The sequence below is a fragment of the Delphinapterus leucas genome, chromosome 10 (genome assembly GCF_059928025.1).
Source record: "Delphinapterus leucas isolate spDelLeu-1000000601 "Yukka" chromosome 10, BTC_Dleu_Yukka2, whole genome shotgun sequence".
NCBI lineage: Eukaryota > Metazoa > Chordata > Mammalia > Artiodactyla > Monodontidae > Delphinapterus > Delphinapterus leucas.
Genome location: NC_143138.1, coordinates 92126839 through 92150553, shown reverse-complemented (window position 1 = coordinate 92150553; position 23715 = coordinate 92126839). Strand labels below are relative to the sequence as shown.

Sequence of the window (23715 nt, the reverse complement as noted above, 5' to 3'; positions counted from 1 at the left end):
CAGGCGACGGCTCTCACCGAGCGAGGCGGGCACCAAGTCACCAAGAGCAGCGGACACAGCGCTTGGTCCCCGTGGCGACGGCCCCCTCGCCCGCTGCGCCTTTCCGGGCGGGCCGGCGCGCGGTCCGCCCCGCGGGCGCCGCCAGAGGGCGCTGTGGCCCCGGACGCGACGGCGGCGGCGCGGCGAGAACCCTCCCCCGGCGGCTCGGCCGCCGCCCTGTCCCAAGCTCCTCTGCGGGTAAACAGACATGGCCGGCGAGGGAGATCCGCAGGACGCTGGGAACAACATGGGCAATCACTTGCCGCTCCTGCCCGGTAATCGCCCGGGGCCGGTCCCTGGCGGCGGAAGGGGGAGAGGCCCGAGCCGTGAGCGGCACGGCGGGGCCGGGGAGGCGGGCGGGCGCTGTGGAGCCGGCGGGGCCGCGCCGGAAGCGGCCGCGCATCGGGCCGCCGGCCAGAGACCCAGTAGCGGCGCTTCTCCCCGCGGCTCGGTCCCCCGGGCTGGGGACGAGGGTTTGGGAGGCGGGGAGGGCGGTCTCCCCCAAAAGGCAGGGATCCCATGCTGTCCATCCTCCGTGTGTCCAGAACTTGGCTCCCAGGAAATGGTCTGAAACTGGGTCGGGGGAAGAGAGGGGGACTGGGACAGAGCTCAGCAGCCCAGACTTTTCCTCGACTTCTTCCCTTTGTTAAGGGTGACAGCTACCATGTATTATTAACTGTTACCACGTCACGGGCCCTGCCATAAGCGCTTTGCATGCGTTTCTCCGTTTAATCCTCTCCGCATTTCTTTTCTAATCCGGATCTGGTGGGTGAGAAATGGATTGGTAGATTAGTGTGTGACTTGCCCAAGGTCACACAGTTGCAGGGCCAGGACTCCTATCCGAGTCTATCTGTCTGCATAGGTGGTGTTTCTCAACCACTTCACGGCCAAGACCGTATTTGGTCTGTTCTTAGGCACATAGTTCAAACACATGGTAGAACAAGCTTAATTAGAGATTCTTAGGACTGTGATGTTAAACTCAGTTTTCTCTCTCTTTTATGTTTTATGAAAATTTATACTTTGGACTTATGTTGGAATACTGGGTACAAAAAAACCTGGAATCATTGTACAGTTTTGTCGTGGAATGCTCTAGACAGGAGATGCTTTCCAAGAGGTGTATCAGCCAAACGGAGACTATTAGCTGAGTCCCTTCACTGTGTGTCAGGAAGTATGTTAGGTGTCCTGGAGATGAAAAGAGGTATGATACACAGTCTGATACCTGAGGAGGTTTATCATCTATATGAGGCTCCTGAAAGTATAACTAGCAGAAGGCTGTTGATTTAGGCCAGTTAAGCAAATGCTCTTACCCTCCATCAGAGGGAGGGATTGTTCAGGGCCGAAACGGATTGGGGGAAAGCCCTGTGGGGTGTCCTGGAGACATCCAAAAGCCTATAACTTAGGAAAGGCTTGCAGAAGATAAGGCCTGGAAGCTTGGGTCGGAGTGGTGGGAATCTTGCATCTCTTGCCGGTGAGACTGGGGGTTTCTTCTGTAGGTTGCAAAGAAACAGTTGTGGGTTTCAGACCTAAGAGAAGCTGTGCTTGGAGGACTAATTTGCCCACTGGGAGTGGCGTGGGTTGGAACAGGAAGAGACTAGAAGGCATGCCCTCCATATAGGAGGGGCCTTTTCCAGAGAAATAAATCAGGATCAGACTCAGTGGTCGATCCGGAAGCAGCCTAGCTGAATTGGACTTGACTGAAGAGCTGAGCTGTTTTTTCAGAGGCATCAGCCCCGCTCTGTCTGTGCCAAAGCCAGTGTGTCAGGGAAGATGCTGATGCTCTGTTGGCATCCGCATGCTGCTCCTGCATGAGATGAGTCACCACACTTCACCCTGGAAGCTCTCAACAGTCAGTGTGTTTTGTCAAAAAAAATCGGGTGCAAAAGGGCTCAGAGAGATTGTCAATACGATAATCATGCTTTTGCAAATCATACATGAGTTTTATTTGTAGAAACATTGGATTGTTCATACATCCATGTAGAATGAATTGTTTTGAAGAGTAATCCACTTTAAATGCTAAGGAACTAGCTTAATATTTGATTCGAAGAATCTGTCCCAACCAAACAAAACATTAATAGATAAACAGCCAAGTGGGGGAAGTAGGTTTCTGCCCTATACATGAGAAAGACTACTTTGTGTAAGGAAATCATTTAGAGACGGAAGTTGGAACAGTTAAAATGTAAATTTTAAAATTATGAATTCTAGCCTTTAAGCTAAAATTTGACCTTTTAAACTCTGTAATAGAGCAATAAAGTGTCAAAATGCTTAGTGAAAGCAATGCTGTCAGAATTGTGAATGCAAGGAAGTAGATTCAGAATATTTTTGTCATCGGTTTAGATTTTTCTTTGTTATCTCTCGGTCTCTTAATGAAATTCCTTTGTGCTTAGGAAAATTTTGTATGAAGTGTTCAACCACTGCACATTTGAATTTAAATTGAAATAATTATGTTGTTCTCTTTGACAAAGCCTTATGTATCTAAGAAATTTATAAGAATTGATAGAGAGTCCAAGGCATTTGCCATGTTGAAAAACATTTATATTTTCTTGTCAGGGACCTAGCTGGAGGTGGTTTGATTTAAATAGTGATATGCACAAAGGAAAATAATTATTTTGTAAAGACATTTTATCCACTTAGAAGTTTATTTGGGGGCTTGCTTGCTTTCTTCCTTCCTTCTTTCCTTCCTTCCTCTCTTTCTCCCCTCCTTCCTTCCTTCTCTCCCTCCCTCTCTCCTTCCTTCTTTCCTTACTTCCCTCCTGTCTTCAGAAACTCTTTAAAGTTAAACGTTTGAAAGAACTTTAGAGATTGTTCTTGTTCATGCCTGTCATTTTTCAAATGAGGGAACTAAGGTTTAATCAGGTGGGATGAATTGTCTGAGGTGTCAAAATTAGTTCCTAGCAAGGGAGAAGAGGTAAACCTCCTCTGCAGAAGAATTTCAAATCATTTATGCAGGTAGGTCCCCCTTCAAGGAGGTGGAACATAATCCCTGCTTCTTAGATGTGAGTTGTCCCCAGTGATTTGCTTACAAAGAGTACAATGTGGAAAGGAGGGGGAAAGTAGCTTTCCAGTGGAGAAATCCGACTAACACTGCCTCATCCAGGTGAGCACGGTCAGCTTCAGTAGGTATAGGTGACGTCGATAGTGTGCACCCTTGATAGGACATGATGAAAATGGCTCTGCACCTTCCTAGGCTTCTTCCCCAAAACACAAATCCTAATTGAGGGACATTCTACAAAAATGCCTGACCAGTAGTCCTCAAAACTGTCAAAGCCATCAGAAACAAGGAAAGTCTGAGAGACCAGCCCAGCCCAGAGGAAGAAGCTAAGGAGACATGAGCTAAATGTAATGTGGTGTTCTGGATGCGGTCCTGGAACAGAAAACGGATATTAGATAAAAACTAAGGAACTCCAGATAAAATGTGTTTAGTTAACGGTAATGTGCCAATGCTGATTCCTTAGTTATGACAGACGTACCGCACTAATACAAGACATTAGCTATCAGGAAATGGATGTGAGGTATACAGGAACTGTATTATCTTTGCAACTTTTCTGAAAGTCTTAAACTCTTCTAAAATTAAACATTGACTTAAAAAAAGTAGTTGGTGGCAGAGCCCAGCCTAGACCCCAGCCCTCCAGCTGCCTCTTCACGGTACTGTCCAGATTCCCAAGTGTGTGTGGTGTTTACAAGAACCTCTCTTTTCATGGGCCCAGAATCCTCATGAAGGAATTATGTATTTGAAAGGGAACATAGCTTTTACATGTTCATGCCTCTGTTTTTCGTTTGTTTTTTTCCTTATAATATTGTACTTCTACAGCAGAGGGTGAGGAGGAAGATGAAATGGAAATGGAAGTGGAAGACCAGGATAGCAAAGAACCCAAGAGACCAAACATCATAAATTTTGACACTAGTCTTCCGACATCACATACAGTATGTAATTTTGTAACAGATCTAGTATGATAAATACGTACATTTAACTGTAGATGGAAGTTCTTGAAAACGAATGACTGCTTTTAGCATTACTGGAAATTACCTCACACCAGAAGTTGTGGATGAGGACGTGGGCTCTTGACAGTAGATAAACAGTCTTAAGCTGTAATTTTTAAGCACTTTGATACCATGTGTGTTACTAGTTGTAATTCTTTGAAGAATTGGTGCCCTTCTTACGTCTTTGCTAGTAATGGGGCTATTAAAGTACTTCTTATTCTCTGTACTACTGGGTCCCAGGGTGTGATTTAACATTCTAGCATTTTATACTTGCCATTTATGCTCTTTGGACATAGAGATGTCTAGCTTAGTCAAAATCAAATATCAGGTTGGGGCTTCCCTGGTGGCGCAGTGGTTGAGAGTCCACCTGCTGATGCAGGGGACACGGGGTCCGTGAGGATCCCACATGCCGCGGAGCGGCTGGGCCCGTGAGCCATGGCCGCTGAGCCCGCGCGTCCGGAGCCTGTGCTCCGCAACGGGAGAGGCCACAACAGTGAGAGGCCCATGTACCGCAAAAAAAAAAAAAATCAGGTTGGCCAAAAAGTGCTTTCGGTTTTTAAGTGAAAGTAAAAGACATTTTTCATTTTCACCAAGAACTTTATTGAACAACGTATTCACCCTTTTGTTCCACTACCTTCTGCCATTTTTTAGGCAACTTCATAATTCCATCTTCCCAAAACTTTTTATCTTTTTGAGCAAAGAATTGTTCCAAGTGCCTTTTACAGTCTTCCAGGGAATTGAAAATATTTTTCCATTAAGAGAATTTTGTAAAGACCAAAATAAATGGAAATCCAAAGGTGCAGTGTCTGGTGAATACAGCAGATGAGTCAGAACTTCCCCGCCAGGCTGTAACAGTGTTTGCCTGGTCATCAAAGAAACATGCGGTCTTGCGTTATCCTGATGGAAGATTATGCATTTTCTGTTGACTAATTCCGGACGCCTTCTGCTTTCAGTTGGTCTAATTGGGAGCAATACTTGTTGGAATGAATCGTTTGCTTTTCCAGAAAGAGCTCATAATAGAGGACTCCCTTCCAATCCCACCATATACACAGCATTACCTTCTTTGGATGAAACCGGCCTTTGGTGTGGTTGGTGGTGGTTCATATTGCTTGCCCCACGATCTCTTCCATTTGCATTATTGTACAGTGTCCACTTTTCATCACCCATCACAATTTGTTTTAAAAACAGAACATTTTTGTTACATTTCAGTAGATAATCGCATGAGGATATACGGTCAAGAAGGTTTTGTTCCCTTAACTTATGTGGAACCCAGACATCAAAGTGATTCACATAACCAAGCTGGTGCAAGTGGTTTTCAGCGCTTAATTTGGATATTTTGAGAATGTCGGCTATCTCCCACGTGGTATAATGTTGATTGTTCTGAATTACTGTCTCGATCTGATCGCTGTCAACTTCAACTGGTCTGCCCGACCGTGGAGCATCGTCCAGCGAGAAATCTCCAGCACGAAACTTCGCAGACCACTTTTGAAACATTCGCTCAGTCACAGCATCTTCTCCCTACATGGCACAAATCTTTTTTTGTGTGTTTCAGTTGCATTTTTGCCTTTCTTAAAAATCATACTGTGATGAAAATGTTGCTTTTTTCTTCTATCTTCAATATTTAAATGAATACACAAAAATTCACCAATTTTGATCAGTTTTTTTTTTAAATGCACGCTGATATGACAGCTGTCATGGTAGTCTGACAAAATTGTTTCGAGTGGAGTTGAAGACAACTAAGCACTGCTAGAGCCATCTTACGGAAAAAAACGAATGAACCTTTTGGCCAACCCAATATTTTGAACTTAAAAAATGCTCTTGAATTTTTATGTATGTGAGAGATTCTTCACAAGAAATTAGAAATTCTACTTCTAAGAGTCAAAAATGGATTTTCATGTGGGAGCTGATACAACAAGTTTATTATTTAAATATTTGTACCCTCTGTGTGTGTTTCCTTATGCTGATTTGCTGTTCAGTCTGTCGAGCTTGTGTTTCTGTTCCATATCTGTACTGACACTGACCTTGTGTGTGTCCCTCTGTAGTATCTGGGCTCTGATATGGAGGAATTTCATGGCAGGACTTTGCACGATGACGACAGCTGTCCGGTGATTCCAGTTCTGCCCCAGGTGCTGATGATCCTGATTCCCGGGCAGACCTTACCTCTTCAGCTTTTCAGTCCCCAAGAAGTCAGTATGGTGCGGAATTTAATTCAGAAGGACAGAACCTTTGCGGTGCTTGCATACAGGTAAAATCTTAGAGCTGACTGACTTAACAGTCTCTCGTGCAGTCCCAGGAGAGGTGGTTTTAAAGCCCAAACTGACTACTATTCTGCATGCACAGGAGATGGGATGAGGTTGGGAAGTAAAACATTCGGATAAGACGTGTGAAAGTGCAAGTTGGAGTATTTCGGTATGATCATTACCATCTAAATTAGGCTTTACCTTTCACACACATTTGAACTTTCTGGTATTTGAGAGGTTTTATATCATTAATATTTAATGAAAACATTTCTAGAATCTTATTTTCAAGAACTATCTTTATTTAAAGAAAAAGAGGGCTTTACATTGTAATGTAAAGGATTACTTTTGCAAAAGAGCAACTAGTTATTTCACCGCCTCAAAATTCCTAAGCTGTCCTTTTACAGACCCGTGCTAAACTGAAGCTGAATTTCAAGTATCCCATGACAACTGGAGGAAATCAGTGGTAGAGGCAGGAAATCCATACAGGAAGGTCCCCCTCCCGCCCCTGCCCCCCAGTACAGTGCTGCTGAGAAGCAGCAGAAAGGACGGTCTGCTGAATAAAAAGAATGTTTGGTTTGGGAAGGGAGAGTTTAAACTCCTATCAGTCCTAAGTCATTTTCAATGACTAGCAATCTATTCTTTTCCTAATGGGCTCTAACTGTACTTCCTGAAGCCTCTTTATATATCTCAATCCCCTGTGTGATTCTAAAATAAATAAAATTAAATAGCTTTGCAATGAGAGCCGATTGCTATAAATTGTTTTCCCGTGTGTATTGCTTTTGTCAACTTTGCATATCTGAAAACTAAATGTTCAAAACTGTTTCCTTTTTAAAATTTACCTTGGAAGTAATGTACAGGAAAGGGAAGCACAGTTTGGAACAACAGCAGAGATATATGCCTATCGAGAAGAACAGGATTTTGGAATTGAGATCGTGAAAGTGAAAGCAATCGGAAGACAAAGATTCAAAGTCCTTGAGCTCAGGACACAGTCAGATGGGTAAGAAACACCATCTATCTTAAAGCTCCTTGAACATCATAAAATGAAATGGTTTTCCTATATTTTTTCTGTTTTGCTGACCCTTCACATTTTGTGACTTTTAACTAGTTGTTCTTTTCCCTTTGAAAGTATAGCTTAGGGGTTTCCAACTTTGCTGTGCATCAGATGCCCTGGAAAGTTTTTCAAACTATAGATGCTTGAGTTCCAACCGCCCCTCCCATCCGTAGAGAGCCATCAGGCTGGGAGGGAGGCCACAGCATCGTTTCTGATGATTTCCAGGTGATTCTAATGTCCCTCTAGGTTTGGGAACGGTAATGTAAACCCTACAGGCAGTGTCATGTGGGGCAGGGCTTCTTTGGGGTTGAAGACCTCTCTTCAGATTGAAAAGGGTGGGAGGTCAGAGCCTGGCAAGCTGTGTGTGGCGTGGCATTCCTGTGCTTGGGGAGCCATGGCGGTCAGCCTGCCACCTGCTCCTTCTGGGCTGTGAGGAGCGTTTACACGGAGTGCCCATCTCCACTGTGAACGTGCTTTCACCTGTAACAGGTCATATACTGAATAAGTGACCAGGAAGCACCTGTCATCTCTGTGCCATACCCAGTTTAGAAATTCTCAGAGTGTTCTCTTTTAGCAGTTAACTATTCTGGCGTGGCTCTCATGCTTAGGGTTTTCTCACAAATTTAAGGAATAACTCATTTTAAAAAAGGCAGTTCACCTTTGCTCTTAAAACAAACAAACAAGCAAACCTCCCCAAAAAAGCACACAGCATATTGTCCTCAACGCTGCACGTTTCCTTTTATAGGAGTGATTCTTAACTATGGTACCTAAGAATCACCACTGAATCACCAGTGAAGTCTTAGAAACAGATTCTTGGGTCCCCCCAGCCCTAGTGAATTGGTCTCTTATCTGTAGCCACGGTTGAAAATCTTGTCAGGTCTCTGTGTTGCACAGGTCACGTCTTCCGAACACATGGACACTCAGAGGGATCTTTAAAAAAGAATATGAGCTGCCTGTGGGCAGTAACTTTTTGTCTGTTCCTGTTCACATAGTGGGCATTCATAAATATTATTGACCTATGAAAATATCGAGGGGGTCAGCCACCCTTTGGAGCTTGAGAGAGCATAGAAGAAGGAGGGGTGCAGAGCCCTCGGGGGAGGGGTTAGTGCTACCCTCCTGGTGACCCCCACCCAGAGCATTCGCTGCGCAAACCCTCCGAGCACTGAACACAGCGTACTGTCATCGTAGGGTTGTGAGTGTCTCCCTCAAGAGGCGAGCTGCTTAGGACGGTGGCTGAGACTTCTGTGTGTCCTGCATTTAGGACCGTCAGTGTTACGTGAATGAATGAAAGAGTGTACCCCGAGGGCTCTGCATTGAGACAGTTGGCAAGCTGTTTTGTTGCTGTGGATTTTACTAACGGTTCCATTTTTAAAGTACTTCCTATCCTCATGCTTATAAAATTTTGAGTATTTGTGAATACTGTATTCCAGAGACCATAATGGCAAAGTGACTTGGGGAAAAGTATACTTCTGAGACTGTCGACATCAGTGACTTGTGATTGTGGACAACTAGTTTGAACACAAGATGGCAGTAGACCCTTAACTGTGAAAGCAAGTCAAGGGATATACCTTTGACTCTAGTAGAGATGAGTGTGAAACTGATAGGGCCAGACGGGACTGGGAAAGGGCCCATTCTCTGTAGTATCCCTGAGACCCACTAACACAGCCTCTCACAAAAGTGAGTCTGTTTTAATTTGAAAGACCTCCACGGAGTGAGAATCCTCTGTCTCCACTGCCCTTCTGGTTCTGTCACTACCTTCACTGGAAATGGTGAAACAGAAGAAACTATGGAGATAATCTAGTGCAAGCTCCTCTTTTTTCAAATAAGGAAACGAAGTGCTAGAGAGGTAAGCAATTTGCCTAAGGTCATACAACTAGAGGGCACCACCTGGCTGGTTCTGGGTCCCTAACTTCCAAACCAGTGCTCTTCCCACTAAACCTGAATTCCTCCATCACACGTTTGCACCTCAGGCCAGTTTCCTTTTCTTTAGTAATGCAGTACCAGGTAATAGTCATTTGTCTTCTACATAAATGACTCTTCATATGTAAAAAGCATACTGCTACTTTTCCAGAGTGAGTCTTTATTTCTGTGGCATCTTCTGAGCACATGGAAATTTATTTGAAAAATTAATTTTAAAAAATGGAAGTGTATCATTGAATCACCATAGGACTCTTCAGGAGTTCCTGAGTATTTCTTACATGTAGAGAGGAAAAGGAGATTAATACTCTATTTGGAATTACCAAAGAAGTTCTCTTACCTGTCATAATTGAGATGAATAATTTTTAGTGAAAAGGGTTAATTAAAAATGGAAGTCATAAAAATTTACACATATATACTTAAACATTTTATTTTAACTTAAAATATATAAATGTCCCTTCGTTCATTTTACGTTTGATGGAAAGACAGGATACTTTCTTCGAATTGGGTCTGCAGATTAGAGATGGCACTAGTCTTTCTTGCATTAACAGCTTTCATTTTGCATCATCTATCTGCAGTGTATACCTGTAGTTTTTCTTCAAAGAGAGGTTCTGAAGATACTCACAAGGCTGTCTGAGCACCAGAAGCCTTGCAGATTTGTGCACTTTTTTTCTTACCGTTAGAATTGTCTGAACCTAATTTGAAAGCATTTTTTTGGCTCAACCTAATATTCATTGAAGCAGTTTTAACTTTGTACTTATATTTTATCAGTTGCTATAATATTTATATAAATTGTCAAACAACAAGATTCTACTGTATAGCCCAGGGAACTATATTCAATATCCTGTGATAACCATAATGGAAAAAAATATGAAAAAGAATATACACACAGACGCGCGCACACACACACACACACGTGTGTGTGTGCACGCGCGTCTGTGTGTGTGTATATAACTGAATCACTTTGTGGTACATCAGAAATTAACAGAACATTGTAAATCAACTATACTTGAATAAAATAAAATTTAAAAGAAAACTCCTTCCACTTCAAAAAAATATTTATGTAAATTATGCAACTGTAATCACAAAACAACTGCCATAAACAGGTCAGGAAGAAATAAAACTAGTTTATGTTACAACCAAAACTCAGCTGCTGGGAGAAGCAGCAGCCGTGTGCAGCAGACCCTGGGCGGGCTTCACAAAAGGAACAGAGAGCAGTGCTTAACCCTGTGAGGCAATTCAGACAGCCTGTGTACAGACTAATGATTAAAACGATCACTAAGCTGATTTTTCAGTAGCGTTACTGTTTTTATCATAATAAACTCTTACATACTAGGTGGGTAAAACATAATTCTTATTCAGTTACTTTTGTTTTTAATGAGCTCTGATAACATAAGAACATTAGAACGTAGTTTGAACACAGTCAGATTTATTTTACCGTCTTCCAAAGTCATGTAGACATAAATTTGAGCTTGCAGGAAGGAATTGAAGTTAGTGGAGTGAGTCTAATATTATCGTTAAATTAAACCTACCTATTTTCAGACACATTTAGCTATTTTCATTTAATAAATCAGAAGAAGTATCAAAGTGTCATAAGTTTTTGTGGGTTGAGACAGTGGTTACAATGAAAGACCACTTTAGAATTCCTAAGCATGATTAATAGTGAAGCAGAGACTTGTAATATTTTTGTAATTACTTTGTAATATATTTGACTTCATCAGTCTGACAGTGTTTTGTTCCAGCATTTGGATGTGTTGATACCTTCTGCATTTGAAAAGGTATGCTGGGAGATAAAATGGCTCGTAAGACGATGGTTCGGAGGTACAACCTTCCTCTTGGCATTAATTCATGATGAGATGTTTGCAATTATGATATTCTCAAGTAGCATTCTAGAATGATGACTTTACTGTCATGAGAGTTGAAGTAATTTTTAAAGTAAAAAAATAATATGATGGATATTTTGATTCTTTGCATATTCAGGGTAAATGCTGAGGAATGAGAAAAGGAATGCACATAGAAATAAGGCTACTAATTCTTTAGTCTTATCTAATCTTATCCACGTAAATGGGTTCTTGATTTCTCTTCCTTTCTCTACCTACTCCTCAGGTTTGGTGATTTATGAGAAGGCATAGATGTAGGAGTCGGGCAGCGTAAAGAGACGGGGCGAGGGGAGGGGCGGGGTGTCTAATGATGTCTGAGAAATTAATTTAGAAGTTATCAAGATATGCATAGGGGTTGGTTGTATATTGATTTTTTAAATTTTGTTTCACTTATAGACTATCTGAAATGTAAAAATCTCCCTTTCCATTCCACAGTGAGATAAAAAATCTTAGGTTACCTTTGGTTTTAACTTTGGTACGATTTATGAAACACAGTATTTTTTGAAAATTTCTTATAATAGCATTTGATGAATATGTTGAAAAAAGAAAACTGTGAAACTCTTAGTATTTAAAATTACCCATAATGTTTAGAAACTTAATAGTTGGAGTTAAGATTATCTAAAAAATGAACATGCCTGGTTCTCTTTATTTCAGAATCCAGCAAGCTAAAGTGCAAATCCTTCCTGAGTGTGTGTTGCCTTCAACCATGTCTGCAGTTCAGTTAGAATCCCTCAATAAGTGCCAGATGGTTCCTTCAAAACCTGTCTCCTGTGAAGACCAGTGTTCACATAAATGGTGGCAGAAATACCAGAAGGTGAGAAACTTATTTTTTATGCCTCTTCAAAAAAAACAAAGACAGGTTGCTTTTTTCCTGTTTAAGAAAGAAAAACAAACAACTCTCATGATTTCCTTCCCCAGACTCCTTCTGGACAATACTGTAGCCACGTTTGATCATGCTGGAGCTTCTAAAAATGTCATAGGCAGCTGTGTATGTAAAAGCAGTTTGCAACAGTAGTAAAATGTTACCGTACTGTGAGGTATTCCAGCTATTATGCCTGTAAGTTATGTATTAACTAATAACGTGTGGTGTTAAGTTCTGCAGGAGGCTCTCATTAGACTGGTCAGATGAGGTGCTTGGCTCTTGAGTCATAAACGCTTTACCTCAGAAAAAGCGTTTGGGAGAGTGCACAGGAGTGAAGCACGTTTTCCTCCTTCTGCACTTCTGAAAGGAAGATTTCTTTTGCCCTTTTTGTACAACACTATTGACATCACAAAAATTGACTGGAGACTAGGTGCTCTTTAAAAGTATTGCCTGTTGGGGCATTAATTCCTGTATATACCCTTTTGGCTAGATCATTCTTTCTCTTAGAAAAAATACTGATGAAGCTTGTTTGTACTCATTTGTGAGATGTATCAGTTACGAGTATAAAATACCTAATATTTATGATTTCTACCTAAAGGAAACAATTTGCTAGTTCCTAAATTTAGAATCAGTTGGCTTTTTGAGATTTATCTTTTAAAAATATGGAAAGACAATTTTCATAGTAACCTGAAAAATCCTGTGCTAATCATCCTTTACTCTTCGTCATGTAGAGTCGTGAAGTTTTTAATTTTGATGTGGATTAGCATAGGATCCTAATTTGATGTGATCAGCATATATGATTCATAAGAGGGTCTCATACACTAGTCACTGTACCTCCACTTTTAGTGGTCTTGCAGTAGAAGTCATCCAGTTTCCAGAGAGAGCTTTGTGCAGGATGGGTGGTTGATGGGCAGCACGCTCATGACTGGCTCTCTGTAGGCTCCTTGGTCTCATTTTGTGTTTCAGCTGACCAGTCTGTGTCATGATATACTGTGGTTTAATTCGTGTTTCTAAGACGATTCTGATGAGAAAGTTTAATTAGACTGCCTGAAGTTTCCCAAGCTCTGACACTAAAATTTTTGAAGGTTTCAGAATATTGATACTGCCGTAAGTTTACAGTAGCTTTTGTATAGCTGTGCAATACTTGTATTTTCAGACTTGATACAGGCACTTTAAATATACTTTTTCTCTTGTTTATTTTAGCAGTAGAACAGTGGGAGCTTTTGCTGTCATAGTCATTTTCAGTGTAACTGCTGAAATAAGTATGTGGAGGATAGCTCTGTTGGTACATGGCTCCGTGGAGCGGTTTTGGAACGTGTGGAGTCATTTAGGGCCTAACGGTGTGTCTGGCACTGGGTGGTGCTGAGATGTGGTTCTTTGGTGGGGTAACCACATCGGGGTGTGCCTCCACAGCCTCAGTATTTAGACAGCTGTGTATTTCAGTCACTCGATAAGTTTTCAGAAGGTAGTAAGTATTTTGATTTATATAATAGTTCTTCCATACCAAGATTTTTGTTAAAAACTCTTAACCGCTTATAAATCGTTAACTGTTTGCACAGCTCTAAGCATAGTGTGACAGCGATTGGAGTTAGTTCCTGACGTAAGTGCTCTGGACGACTAGTGCTGTGTTGTCTTTGCAGGTCCTTGCCATCTTAAACCTGAACTTGGGTTAGGCAAAACTTTTTACATGTAAGTTTTGTGTGACTTACTGATTAAGCTCTTCCTTTTCTGTGGTTAAAGCACCTCCACGTGTTCACATTGAATTCAGAATTAGGCCTTTGCAGCTGGGTTGTCACTGGCTCAACAACAGCGAGGAAGGACACATGTGCAAAGGCCAAGGAAGCACATTTTTGTTTGGAACCAGATCTTTTGACCTTTCCCTGTTGTCTTATTTCTCCAGTAATTCTGGACTCTCAAACATTAGCCCTCAGTTATCTTCATATTCAGAGTTGCCAAGAACTAAACAGAAGGTGCTAAGGAATGAGAGAGACATAAAAGGCTTTCAGAGATAGAAATGCCTCATCCCATGTATTTTTCAGATCGTTCAAGGGGTTCCCTTGCTTAAACTTTGGGTAGAGTTTCTTAGGTTCTGAAATTTGGATCTAGATCACTAGGCCAAGAAAAATTGCTAGCTGAGCTATTTTGGACTCCAGGTGCCTTACAATCTCTGTTCTACTTTAGAGAGACCACTTACAGCCATCCTGCCGGCATCAAAACGTGGAGTGGAGCAGAGGGAAGGGATGGCAGGTGACACCGGTGGGAACTCCACTGGCCCTGGTCCCGTCTCAGTGGGTCGTCCTATTGCACCCGTAGCCGGACACTGACTTGCGTCACAGCGCTTGTCTTCAGGCAGATCTGGGGCTCGGGTCAGCCCTCTCTGTAGCGTTTATTTACATCTGACTTGTGTGTCTTTGTGCCTGAGAAATGGTTCACGGGGCCAGAACTGGGAGATGCTTAGTTGATTCTTAAGCCAACTCACAGTAATCGGGTTGCCACACACTTTTCCTCCAGAAAAGATACTTAAAGGGTCTAGGAGTGGAGTGTAGTCTTCCTGACATGTATGCAGTTAACCTTGACACTGTGCACACACCTCTCTTAACATTTGCCATTGAAAACTAAAAAATCCAAATGACAGAATTATTTACGCTTCTGTTATCTTCCATCCTAACAAGGGAACATTGGAGAAGATGTCCCTATTGATTAAGGAGTTAGGCCAGTATTATCAGGAAGCACTCTTCCAAACCCACTTCTATCTGGAAACCTTCCTCATTCAGTGATTCGATCTTTGAATCTCATGTTTACTTATTTCCTTTCTTATCACGGTGCCTTTCTCTCTTCGCTGGGCTTACTGTAGTGGGATTTCCTGAAAGAGAGGAAAGTGTTGTTTCACCTACTTGGAGTACAATGTGAATGTTTCTAAGTACACTCCCTGCTTGCCCAGACTATCTATCTACTTGTTCATTTGTAAAGCCCTTCTATGTTAATCAGAAAAAGAGTTGAGTATGAAGTATAAAAAGAAATCACACGTGGGTGGGCTTCCCTGGTGGCGCAGCAGTTAAGAATCAGCCTGCCAATGCAGGGGACATGGGTTTGAGCCCTGGTCCGGGAAGATCCCACGTGCCACGGAGCAGCTAAGCCCGTGCACCACAACTGCTGAGCCTGCACTCTAGAGCCCGCGAGCCACAACTACTGAAGCCCACGTGCCACAACTACTGAAGCCCACGCGCCTAGAGCCCATGTTCCGCAACAAGAGAAGCCACTGCAATGAGAAGCCCGCACACCTCGACGTAGAGTAGCCCCCAGCTCGCTGCAACTAGAGAAAGCCCGCGTGCAGCAACGAAGACCGAACACAGCCAGAACAAAAATAAATAAATTTGTTAAAAAAAGAAAAAAAGAAATCAAATGTGGGAACATATTAAGAAAGTGACTGAAGAGTATCCATCTGGTCTCTGCTAAATTTATAAGCCATGGTTGCTCCTGCTTCTCGTACAGAACAGGGAGGAACTGAGCACTAACTCAGAAGGGGGAGGCCCCAAACAGGAGTTCACAGGTTAGCGTCTCAGTCTTCTTCCCAAGTTTCCTTATGAAAATACAGATAAATATTCTAACTTCTTTCCTTTTTCCTACGTAAAAGGATCCATACTGTCCTGCACCTTCCTCTGTCCTAAGAGTGTAGCAGATTCTTCTGTACTCGTTTCTGGAGCCCTGCTGCCTTCTCTCGGAAGCTGCACGGTATTCTCTGTATGGATGCACCATAATTTATATAACCAGTCCCCTCTGGACGACAGACCTGCACTAAGTGCTGCGTAGAAATGACCTTTCATACAGGTGAATATATAGGGCAGAGTTTGAGAAGTGGGATTATTGGATGTCAGGGCAGCTGCTCTTGTAATGTTGACAGGTGTTTTCAAAGTACCTCACTAAGAAGGTTGTTCCTATCTGTGTCCTGATTGTCAGTGTTTCACCAAGGCTTTAGAGTATCCAGCTTAATTTTTGCTGATCTGATAAGTGAAATACAGTATCTTGTTGGAGGTTTAATTTGAGTTTCTCTGAATATGAGTGAGGTGTGGCATTTTGTGTTTCAGAGCGATTCGTATTTCCTTTAGTTGGTATTGTCTTCAGAGTCTTTGCCCTTCATTGATTGCTAGGAGTTCTTTACTCATTAGGAAGCTTATCCTTTCGTCTGACTGATGAGTCCCAAATATTTCCTTTAGTTTGTCATTTTTTTTGTCTTTTAACTTTGTTTTTGGTGTGCTGTCATACATAGTTGAATTTATCTTTTTAATACTTCCATATTGTGAATCATAACTAGAAATACTTCCCTGTGCAAAGGAGTCTTCATTCCTTAAGAACAGGAAAACATGTAATCTTTTACTTCTGATTTCACTGTCTTTAATGACCAGAGTGTAAGCTTTGATCCAAGTGTAGTTGATCCTGCTATGATTTCAGTGCTCCTTTTTCCAGGTGGCTCCCGGTTGTCCTGTGACCATTTTCTGAGAGGGTCATATTTTCCCTCCCTGAGATGCTCTTATTATAGACCAGATTCATGTTTTTTATTTTTTCTTCTGCTCTGTGATCCGTTTGTTTATGCCTCAGCAGGATGCTGCTATAACTGTTGACAGTTTATAATCTTGTAAGTAAGCTATGACCAGCAACCCCTCACTGCTCTTCGCTTTTTAAGGTTTGTTTGGCTACTATTGCGTCTTAAGTTTTGCATGTGAACATTAGAATCTGTGCTTGCCTTGTTCCAGGATAATAGTAGTAGCAGGAGGAGCAATGATATTTGTTGTCTATTTTTATCGTAAAGAGAAGAAAAGTCTTGGAATCGTGGCTATGTGTATTCAGGGACTTCCTCCAACCAGAGTAGGGATTTCCCTGGCATACGCCTTAAGCTTATAGTTGTCCATCTGCCATTATGAGCTTATAAGCCTCGGGATCAAGAAAAAGCTTGCCATTCCATTCCAGTCTTATAAGCAAGTAGGATTAGATGAAGGAAGGAAGGAAACAGAAACTTGTTTCAAAAACTCAAAAGCTTGAATTATTTGGAAACTCTTTCTATCATTTACATTGCTGATTGTGATAGGCCTTACTACAACAAACGACCACCTTTGGTCACTGTGTGAACCAGTGGTAACGTTTTACTATTCACACTTAGCCTTTCACGTTACTCTTCCAATTTCATTGCACTTCAAAGAACCATTTAAGTGGAGTTTGACATTTTTTGAACATTCTACATTGTTGGGAGGCAAAGCCGAAGCTACAGTTAAGAGGCTTAAAAATGGAAAAAATGTGATGGATTACCTCCACGTAACAGACAGTAATTTGAAGGGCCTTTCTGCCTGCTTTCAGGAGTGAGTCCTATTCCTGGAGCGAATACTACTTCATTGGAGAATCAGTCATTGATCACTTTCAAGCACCTAACTTTTTGGCTAGTATTAAAATTTTCTTGAAGTATAGCCCTTTTAGGAAGTAAATCATGGTGTTGATAGACTTGAAGAATGCCCATAAATTGCTGGGACTTATCGTCAGTATTACCCAGATATAAGTCGGGCCTTTCCTATTGTGCCAGGAATCTAAATGGAACTCTTAAATCTGAGGATATTGAAGTGGCTTAAATTTTGGCAGTTCAGTAAAAGCTAGCTGATCTCTTCTGGTTTACTTCTCTTCAGCTTGTACACTTGACTTTGTAAAGGGTGTAATACCAAGGTTGTAGTACGTATATTTAATTGATTTGTAAATACAACTGTAGAATCTGTCAGGGTAATCCTGATAAAGAATTTTAGAGGCCGCCTCACGTTGAAACGCCTCACGTTGAAAAGCAGGGAACAGAGACCTGAGGCTGCAGCTTGTTCACATTCACAAAGCCTGGTAGGAGCAGATCGGATGGTCATGACGCTGACCCTGATGGTGCCTTGCCCTTCATATCCTATTCGCTGTATATTATAGTGAGAAGTAATGTTTATATATAAATACATTATGTTAATTTCTTTTTATCTTTCTGTGGGTGTCAAATTACTTGCTTTTGTATCACAGAAGTGATCATTTTGATGTGTAAAGTATATATTAGTGACTGAATTCAGAGTGTGTCAGTCATCCAACCTGAAACTTCATTGGATCTTTGTCATTTCATAATGCTAAGTACCCCTCTAGAAAGTACGCTTCTGCCCACTAAAACGTAAGCTCCACAGGGCAATGATTTTATTCTTTTGCTGTGCTTTTAATCATTGGTAAACACCAAATGCATAAAAATGTCAGGTACATCCTAGGTGCTCAGAATATTTGTTGAATAAGTAACGGTTGGAGCCAGACCCCCTGAATGCACATCCTAGCCAGTCCCCACTTACCAGCTGTGACCTTGAGCAAGCATCCTTCTGTGCCTGTTCCGTTACCTTTAAATTGGGGTGGTAATACTGCCAGTCTCATCAAAATCTTTGAAGACATGTAAAGTGGTTGCCGTTACTATTACTGAATATTCAGTTACCTGACGGGCTGTTAGCATTTTTTATTCTGTAACTGGACTCTGACAAAAATTCTTATTAGCGTTAGGTTTTGGTATGACTCCTCAGGCTTATTAAATCACTACCTGAGCCTGTGCTCAGAGGCCATCCCAGACCATCTTTGGGTAGCTTCAAACATAAGAATTATATTGAGTCCCAGATTCTTCTTTAACAAGAATCCACTGGTTTGAGCTGTAGCCCACGAGCCTTTGAGGGCAAGTCTGTCGTTATCCACGTAGCAGTTTCTGATTTATTCGTAAACAAGTATCACATCCTCTTGAGAGGCAGCTCCAAACCACACATCCCTAGTGTGAACTCTAGACCTTATCTTCAGCATCCTGGCCACTGACAGTGAAAGTTCCCATTTGTGACCATCACAGAAGAGCAACATTACTGTCTCATCTTAGTGCCTAGTCTTCTTCTAAGAGCGTTAGAGTAAGATTGTGGGGCGGGGGGAGTAGGGGGTGAGCTCTGCAGTGCGTTGGTTAGTTTACAACCATCAGCTAAGATCCCAAGTCCTCTCTGCATTGGCCGTGTACCCACGTTCCCCATCTCGCACCCACTCACTTGGTCTTGCAGGTGCAAGCGTAGGATTTCCCTTTTATCTTGTTAAAGGTTATCTTGCCTTTCTTGTTCCACTCTGATAGTTCTTTCTGATCTCCCGTACCCCTTTCCCACCCAGTTTCACGTGTCATGCCATCTGTCAATTGACAGCTTGTGTACAAAATTATAAATATGTGTACATATGTAGGTCTTGTTTTGTTTATTAAGAAAATGTGATCATTCTTTATATTGTATACATTCTCTGGTGGGGTGCAGAATCTTCTCTGGTGTCAAAGTATTCTGTTGTATTTAACTATTGTTGAGAGATGGTTAGGTTGCTTACAACCGCAGCGCATCCTTTCAATCCTGTTTTCGTATCCTGTAGAACACTTCCCTTTCCAGATTTTCTTGGTTGTTTTTACACATCTCTTCTTTCAGGTGAACTTTAAATTATACTTCTAAGTTCCAGTCTCATTGGTATTGCATTGAATATATACTCTGAGGACTGACATCTTAATTATTGGGTCTTCGCAACATTGAACTGCTGCAGGAATTCAAGTAAAAACATCATTGTCAAATATAATAGATAATCGTCTATTATGGGATTATCTGCAAGCTTTTCCATCTTTTTGAAATTAGAAAGTCTTCCTGGGCCAAGATCATTTTTTAAATGTGTTTCTTTCTACTATAAGATCTTGATTCTGTGGTGGTTTTTAAGTGACTTTTTTTTTTCTGTTTTCAGAGAAAGTTCCATTGTGCAAATTTGACTTCATGGCCTCGCTGGCTGTATTCCTTATATGATGCTGTAAGTAACTTACCTTGAACTTTGTGCTCCTGGGGGAAGCCATGGCATAATTAAGGGTCATTAGAACAAAATAGGCTTTCATACCCAGTGGGGTTCAATTTTTGGAACTAATGCCATTCATTACATTTAAGTGGAACAGGCAGGAATCATACTGCTGGATAGACTTGGCTCTTAATTGGACAGGTTTTTAGTCTTCCCTCAGTTTATAGTGGCTCGCAGCTTCAGGACAAGATATTGAGGCATTTTAGGGTTTATTAAGCATTTGAAATTTCGCTGAGTCAAGGGCTAGTTACATTTAGGAAAAATAAACAATCCTTCAACAGTGTTGTGGTTTTTTCCTAAACAAGTGTATTAACTTCAGTTTCCTGATCCCTGGTGTACTAACTGATGCACCCACCGGTGTTTTTGCACCTCACGTTTTTTTATTAGGCATCTTGAAAAATTCATTAAGAGACTACTGGAATAGTTCAGAGAATCTGGATTTTAGACGCAAGGACTGTGTTCAAAGCCTGATTTCTGTTACTGTTCCTGGGGTGTGGGGCAAAACTTGATTATCTATAAAATGGGGAGAATGGTAGTTATTGTCTTTGGGACGTCACAGACGGTCAACAAAGGTTGTTAGCCTTTCGCTTAGGGAATCAGCCCGCCCACAGATATGGAGCCCTGGGCAAACTAAACCCATAGGTTGTGAGCACTTACCACATGGGCAACACTAAAGGAAACTACAGTTCCTTCTGCCCTTCAGCAGCTTTTGAGCCATTACAGACACACACTAGACAAGAGTGGTTTTTGCGTCCACTGGTGAAAAGACAGCATCTTATGTAGTAAGTGCCAAGGAGGGTGTTGTAGGTGGCAAGTGCGGGTGTAGCTTACAGGGACCGACAGAAAAGGCTTCCTGGAAAGGGGAAGAGGAGGCCTCTGAGATAGCCAGCGCGTGGGAGGAGAGGCCTGGAAAGCCAGCCTAGTGCTGTGCAAAGCTGGGTCTTCCATCATTTCTGCCTAAGAAAACAGACACATTTAAACACGAAATTTTACTAGGTAGTGATGACTTAAATTGCTGCTAATATATATTGAGTTGACAAGCTGCCAGTAAAGTGTAAACAGTCTGTGAACCTTACTATGGCTACTTTTGTTTCAAACAAAACAAGGAAACCTTAATGGAGAGAATCAAGAGACAGCTACATGAATGGGATGAAAATCTGAAAGAGGATTCTCTTCCTTCAAATCCAATAGGTATGAAAAATCAGTTTCCTTCCTGTGACCTGTGATGCCTTATTGTTTTATGTTTTCTGTTTAATGAAAATGAAACCCCCAACATTTTTTTACATTGGTATTCTGAAAAGCATACCCACTTCTTTTGCTTTGAGCAATTACAAAAAAATGAGTATTTTTTAGTTAGTGGTAGCAAAGGTCTTAAATTCTCTGAGCACTCCTATTTTAGGCAAGGTTTTCATAAAAAGTTCCAGTTGCAGTAAATGGTGTGCATCCAAAAACACTGTCTGAGTGTAAAATACTCTCCTTTCCCTGGTCTTCAAGGTGCCACTGAAAGTGACTGCAGTACCAGGACTTATTATTACCTTACTTACAGATCTGTTAATTAGGTACAGTTAAGCTGTTCTTCGAGTCTCGTAGCAAATAAGTGACTTATTCTAACATGGGTTGAGTTCATGTTTAATTTAAAAGACGACATTTACAAAAACAAGCATGGGAAAAGAAGTTACATTGTAGAACCTCCTAAGAGTATATATACTTGAGAGCTGGTATACTGTAGTACTGTTTATAATTGTGTGAAATGTGTTCTTTGGGAACCCCGTAGAGAAGGGTTTATTTCAAAAGGATGTTATCGCGTTCATAAGCTGTCCTGATCTTAACTCCTTCCTAAGTTTAAAGCTTGAAAAACCCACCATGTCTTTAAGATTTTTCTTACAGAGTAGCTGCTTGTCTTCCTATTGATGATGTATTAAGAATTCAGCTCCTTAAAATTGGTAGTGCGATCCAACGACTTCGCTGTGAACTGGACATTATGAATAAAGTGAGTAAAATGAATACGTTTGGATGCCCATGTTCAGTCAGTCTAGAGAGCGAGGGTGCACTGTTAGGACCAACAGAACTATCTGTAGGCTCCATTCATGTCATGGAATTAGAGAACTAGTTGTCCATCATGGTTTGCATTAAAAATATTTTAAAGGATTATTTTATATATTTCATTTGGGATCATAAGACAGAAACTTGACTTGTTTTGCATTCCTCAGATATAACCTGTATGTGATCTTCATTTAGACTCTGAACACTTGATTTCTACATGAACCATGTATGGTTTTTTATATATGTGTCACTATTTCTGTATCCTAGAAGGTCATAAGTTTTGTGAGTGAATATGTTAGATCTCAGATTGTGTTTTTCTTGTCCCATCTTTAAAACTATGTTGTTGAACGGTTGGAAGGAGAGTATGATAATCAGAGGGATCAACGCCTTGGGAGCATTTTCCCCACTAATTTTCTCTTAAATTTTTTTAGTGTACGTCTCTTTGCTGTAAACAATGTCAAGAAACAGAAATAACAACCAAAAATGAAATATTCAGGTGAGATCTTTATTACATTTTTAGCATAGATCTGAATACGTTTTGCCAACCGCTGTAACAGAATTACAGGCAAGACCGTATTTCCGTTCTCCATATAAATGACAAATACTCAGCAAATGAAATAGGGCGGGAATTAACTCTGCCGTTGGGTAAGACAGTCTTCCTGATTGGGTACCCAGAACAACAGTGGGGGCATGTAAACCATTTTTCATAGGTAATGAGCATGGTGAAGTAAAACAGCTGAGCAGTCCTCTCGTCCCCACCCCCGCCACCACCTTCCTTGTTGAAAATCTGTCAATTACAGGATATCTTCTTAGTGCTTAAGGACCTACCTCCCATGATATTTCACTCAAATATCAGTTTCGCCACATAGCGTCAAAGATAAAGGACGACATGCTTCTGAACATGTACTGATGCTGTGTGACAGTGTTTGTGTGAAAATTATTTTCTGACAACAAAGTCATTATGAATCAAGAAGGGAAGAACTGCTGTTTGCAGAGTACTCAGATGCCCAAGAATGACCAAGTGGAAACTTTTCATTGGCCTTCCCCTCTCAGGCTCCTCAGGCTCCTTTAGGGGAAGTTGAGTCCACATATTTGACAATGTATATCTTGAGGAAGATTTAAAAAACTATAGCAGTATTTTCCTTTTTGTCATCATGGTGGAAACCATTTAGACCAAATAAAACTGGGCTGACTGCCAACCTCTTAGTAGTAGTTTTAACTAAAAGGTTCAAAACTATAGCTCTTAGAACCTTGTTTCTTGGTGAACTTTTATTTACCCCCTACCCCCAACCCCACCCCATTTTGACTTGCCTTATCCTCTGTACTGATTCTTTGTTTTAGTTTATCCTTATGTGGGCCGATGGCAGCTTACGTGAATCCTCACGGATACGTGCATGAGACGCTTACCGTGTATAAGGCCTGCAACTTGAATCTGATCGGCCGGCCTTCTACAGAGCACAGCTGGTTTCCTGGGTAATGTGGTGGTGGTCACTTTTTTTTGGTTTTGCCTTAATTGGGAAGAAAAACCCAGAGTCCTAAGCAGAGCTGCTAGAATTATAATCAGAAGTAGACAATGAAGTGAATAATTCTATTTAAATGTTCATTTCATGAACGGCTAGAAAACGTTCTTCTTGCACAGTCTCACTGAATGTAAGGTTAGGGACAAAGAAGGTGGCAGCTGTACTTCTCCTCAGATTAACTATACACTTAATCAATCCACACTCATTGTCCCGTCAGCTCCATCTGAAAATCAACTGTTGTATGACCCAGTAAAACTACATTTGACCCTTAAACAACGTGGGTTTGAACTGTTTGCAT

The 23715-nt window shown here is 41.4% G+C and overlaps 1 protein-coding gene across 1 annotated transcript in view; it reads left to right on the top strand.

The window, feature by feature from the left end:
* The first annotated feature begins 204 nt into the window (after positions 1 to 204).
* The window catches only part of CRBN (cereblon), a 26198-nt gene continuing 2687 nt past the window's right edge, over positions 205 to 23715 (top strand). The window contains exons 1-10 of the mRNA XM_022572518.3: positions 205 to 314; positions 3848 to 3960; positions 6060 to 6262; positions 7105 to 7254; positions 11760 to 11919; positions 19750 to 19812; positions 20961 to 21045; positions 21729 to 21844; positions 22329 to 22393; positions 23239 to 23370. Of these exons, the coding sequence (XP_022428226.1) occupies positions 248 to 314; positions 3848 to 3960; positions 6060 to 6262; positions 7105 to 7254; positions 11760 to 11919; positions 19750 to 19812; positions 20961 to 21045; positions 21729 to 21844; positions 22329 to 22393; positions 23239 to 23370 (1154 nt within the window). The 5' untranslated portion in view covers positions 205 to 247. The remainder of the gene's footprint in view (positions 315 to 3847; positions 3961 to 6059; positions 6263 to 7104; positions 7255 to 11759; positions 11920 to 19749; positions 19813 to 20960; positions 21046 to 21728; positions 21845 to 22328; positions 22394 to 23238; positions 23371 to 23715) is intronic.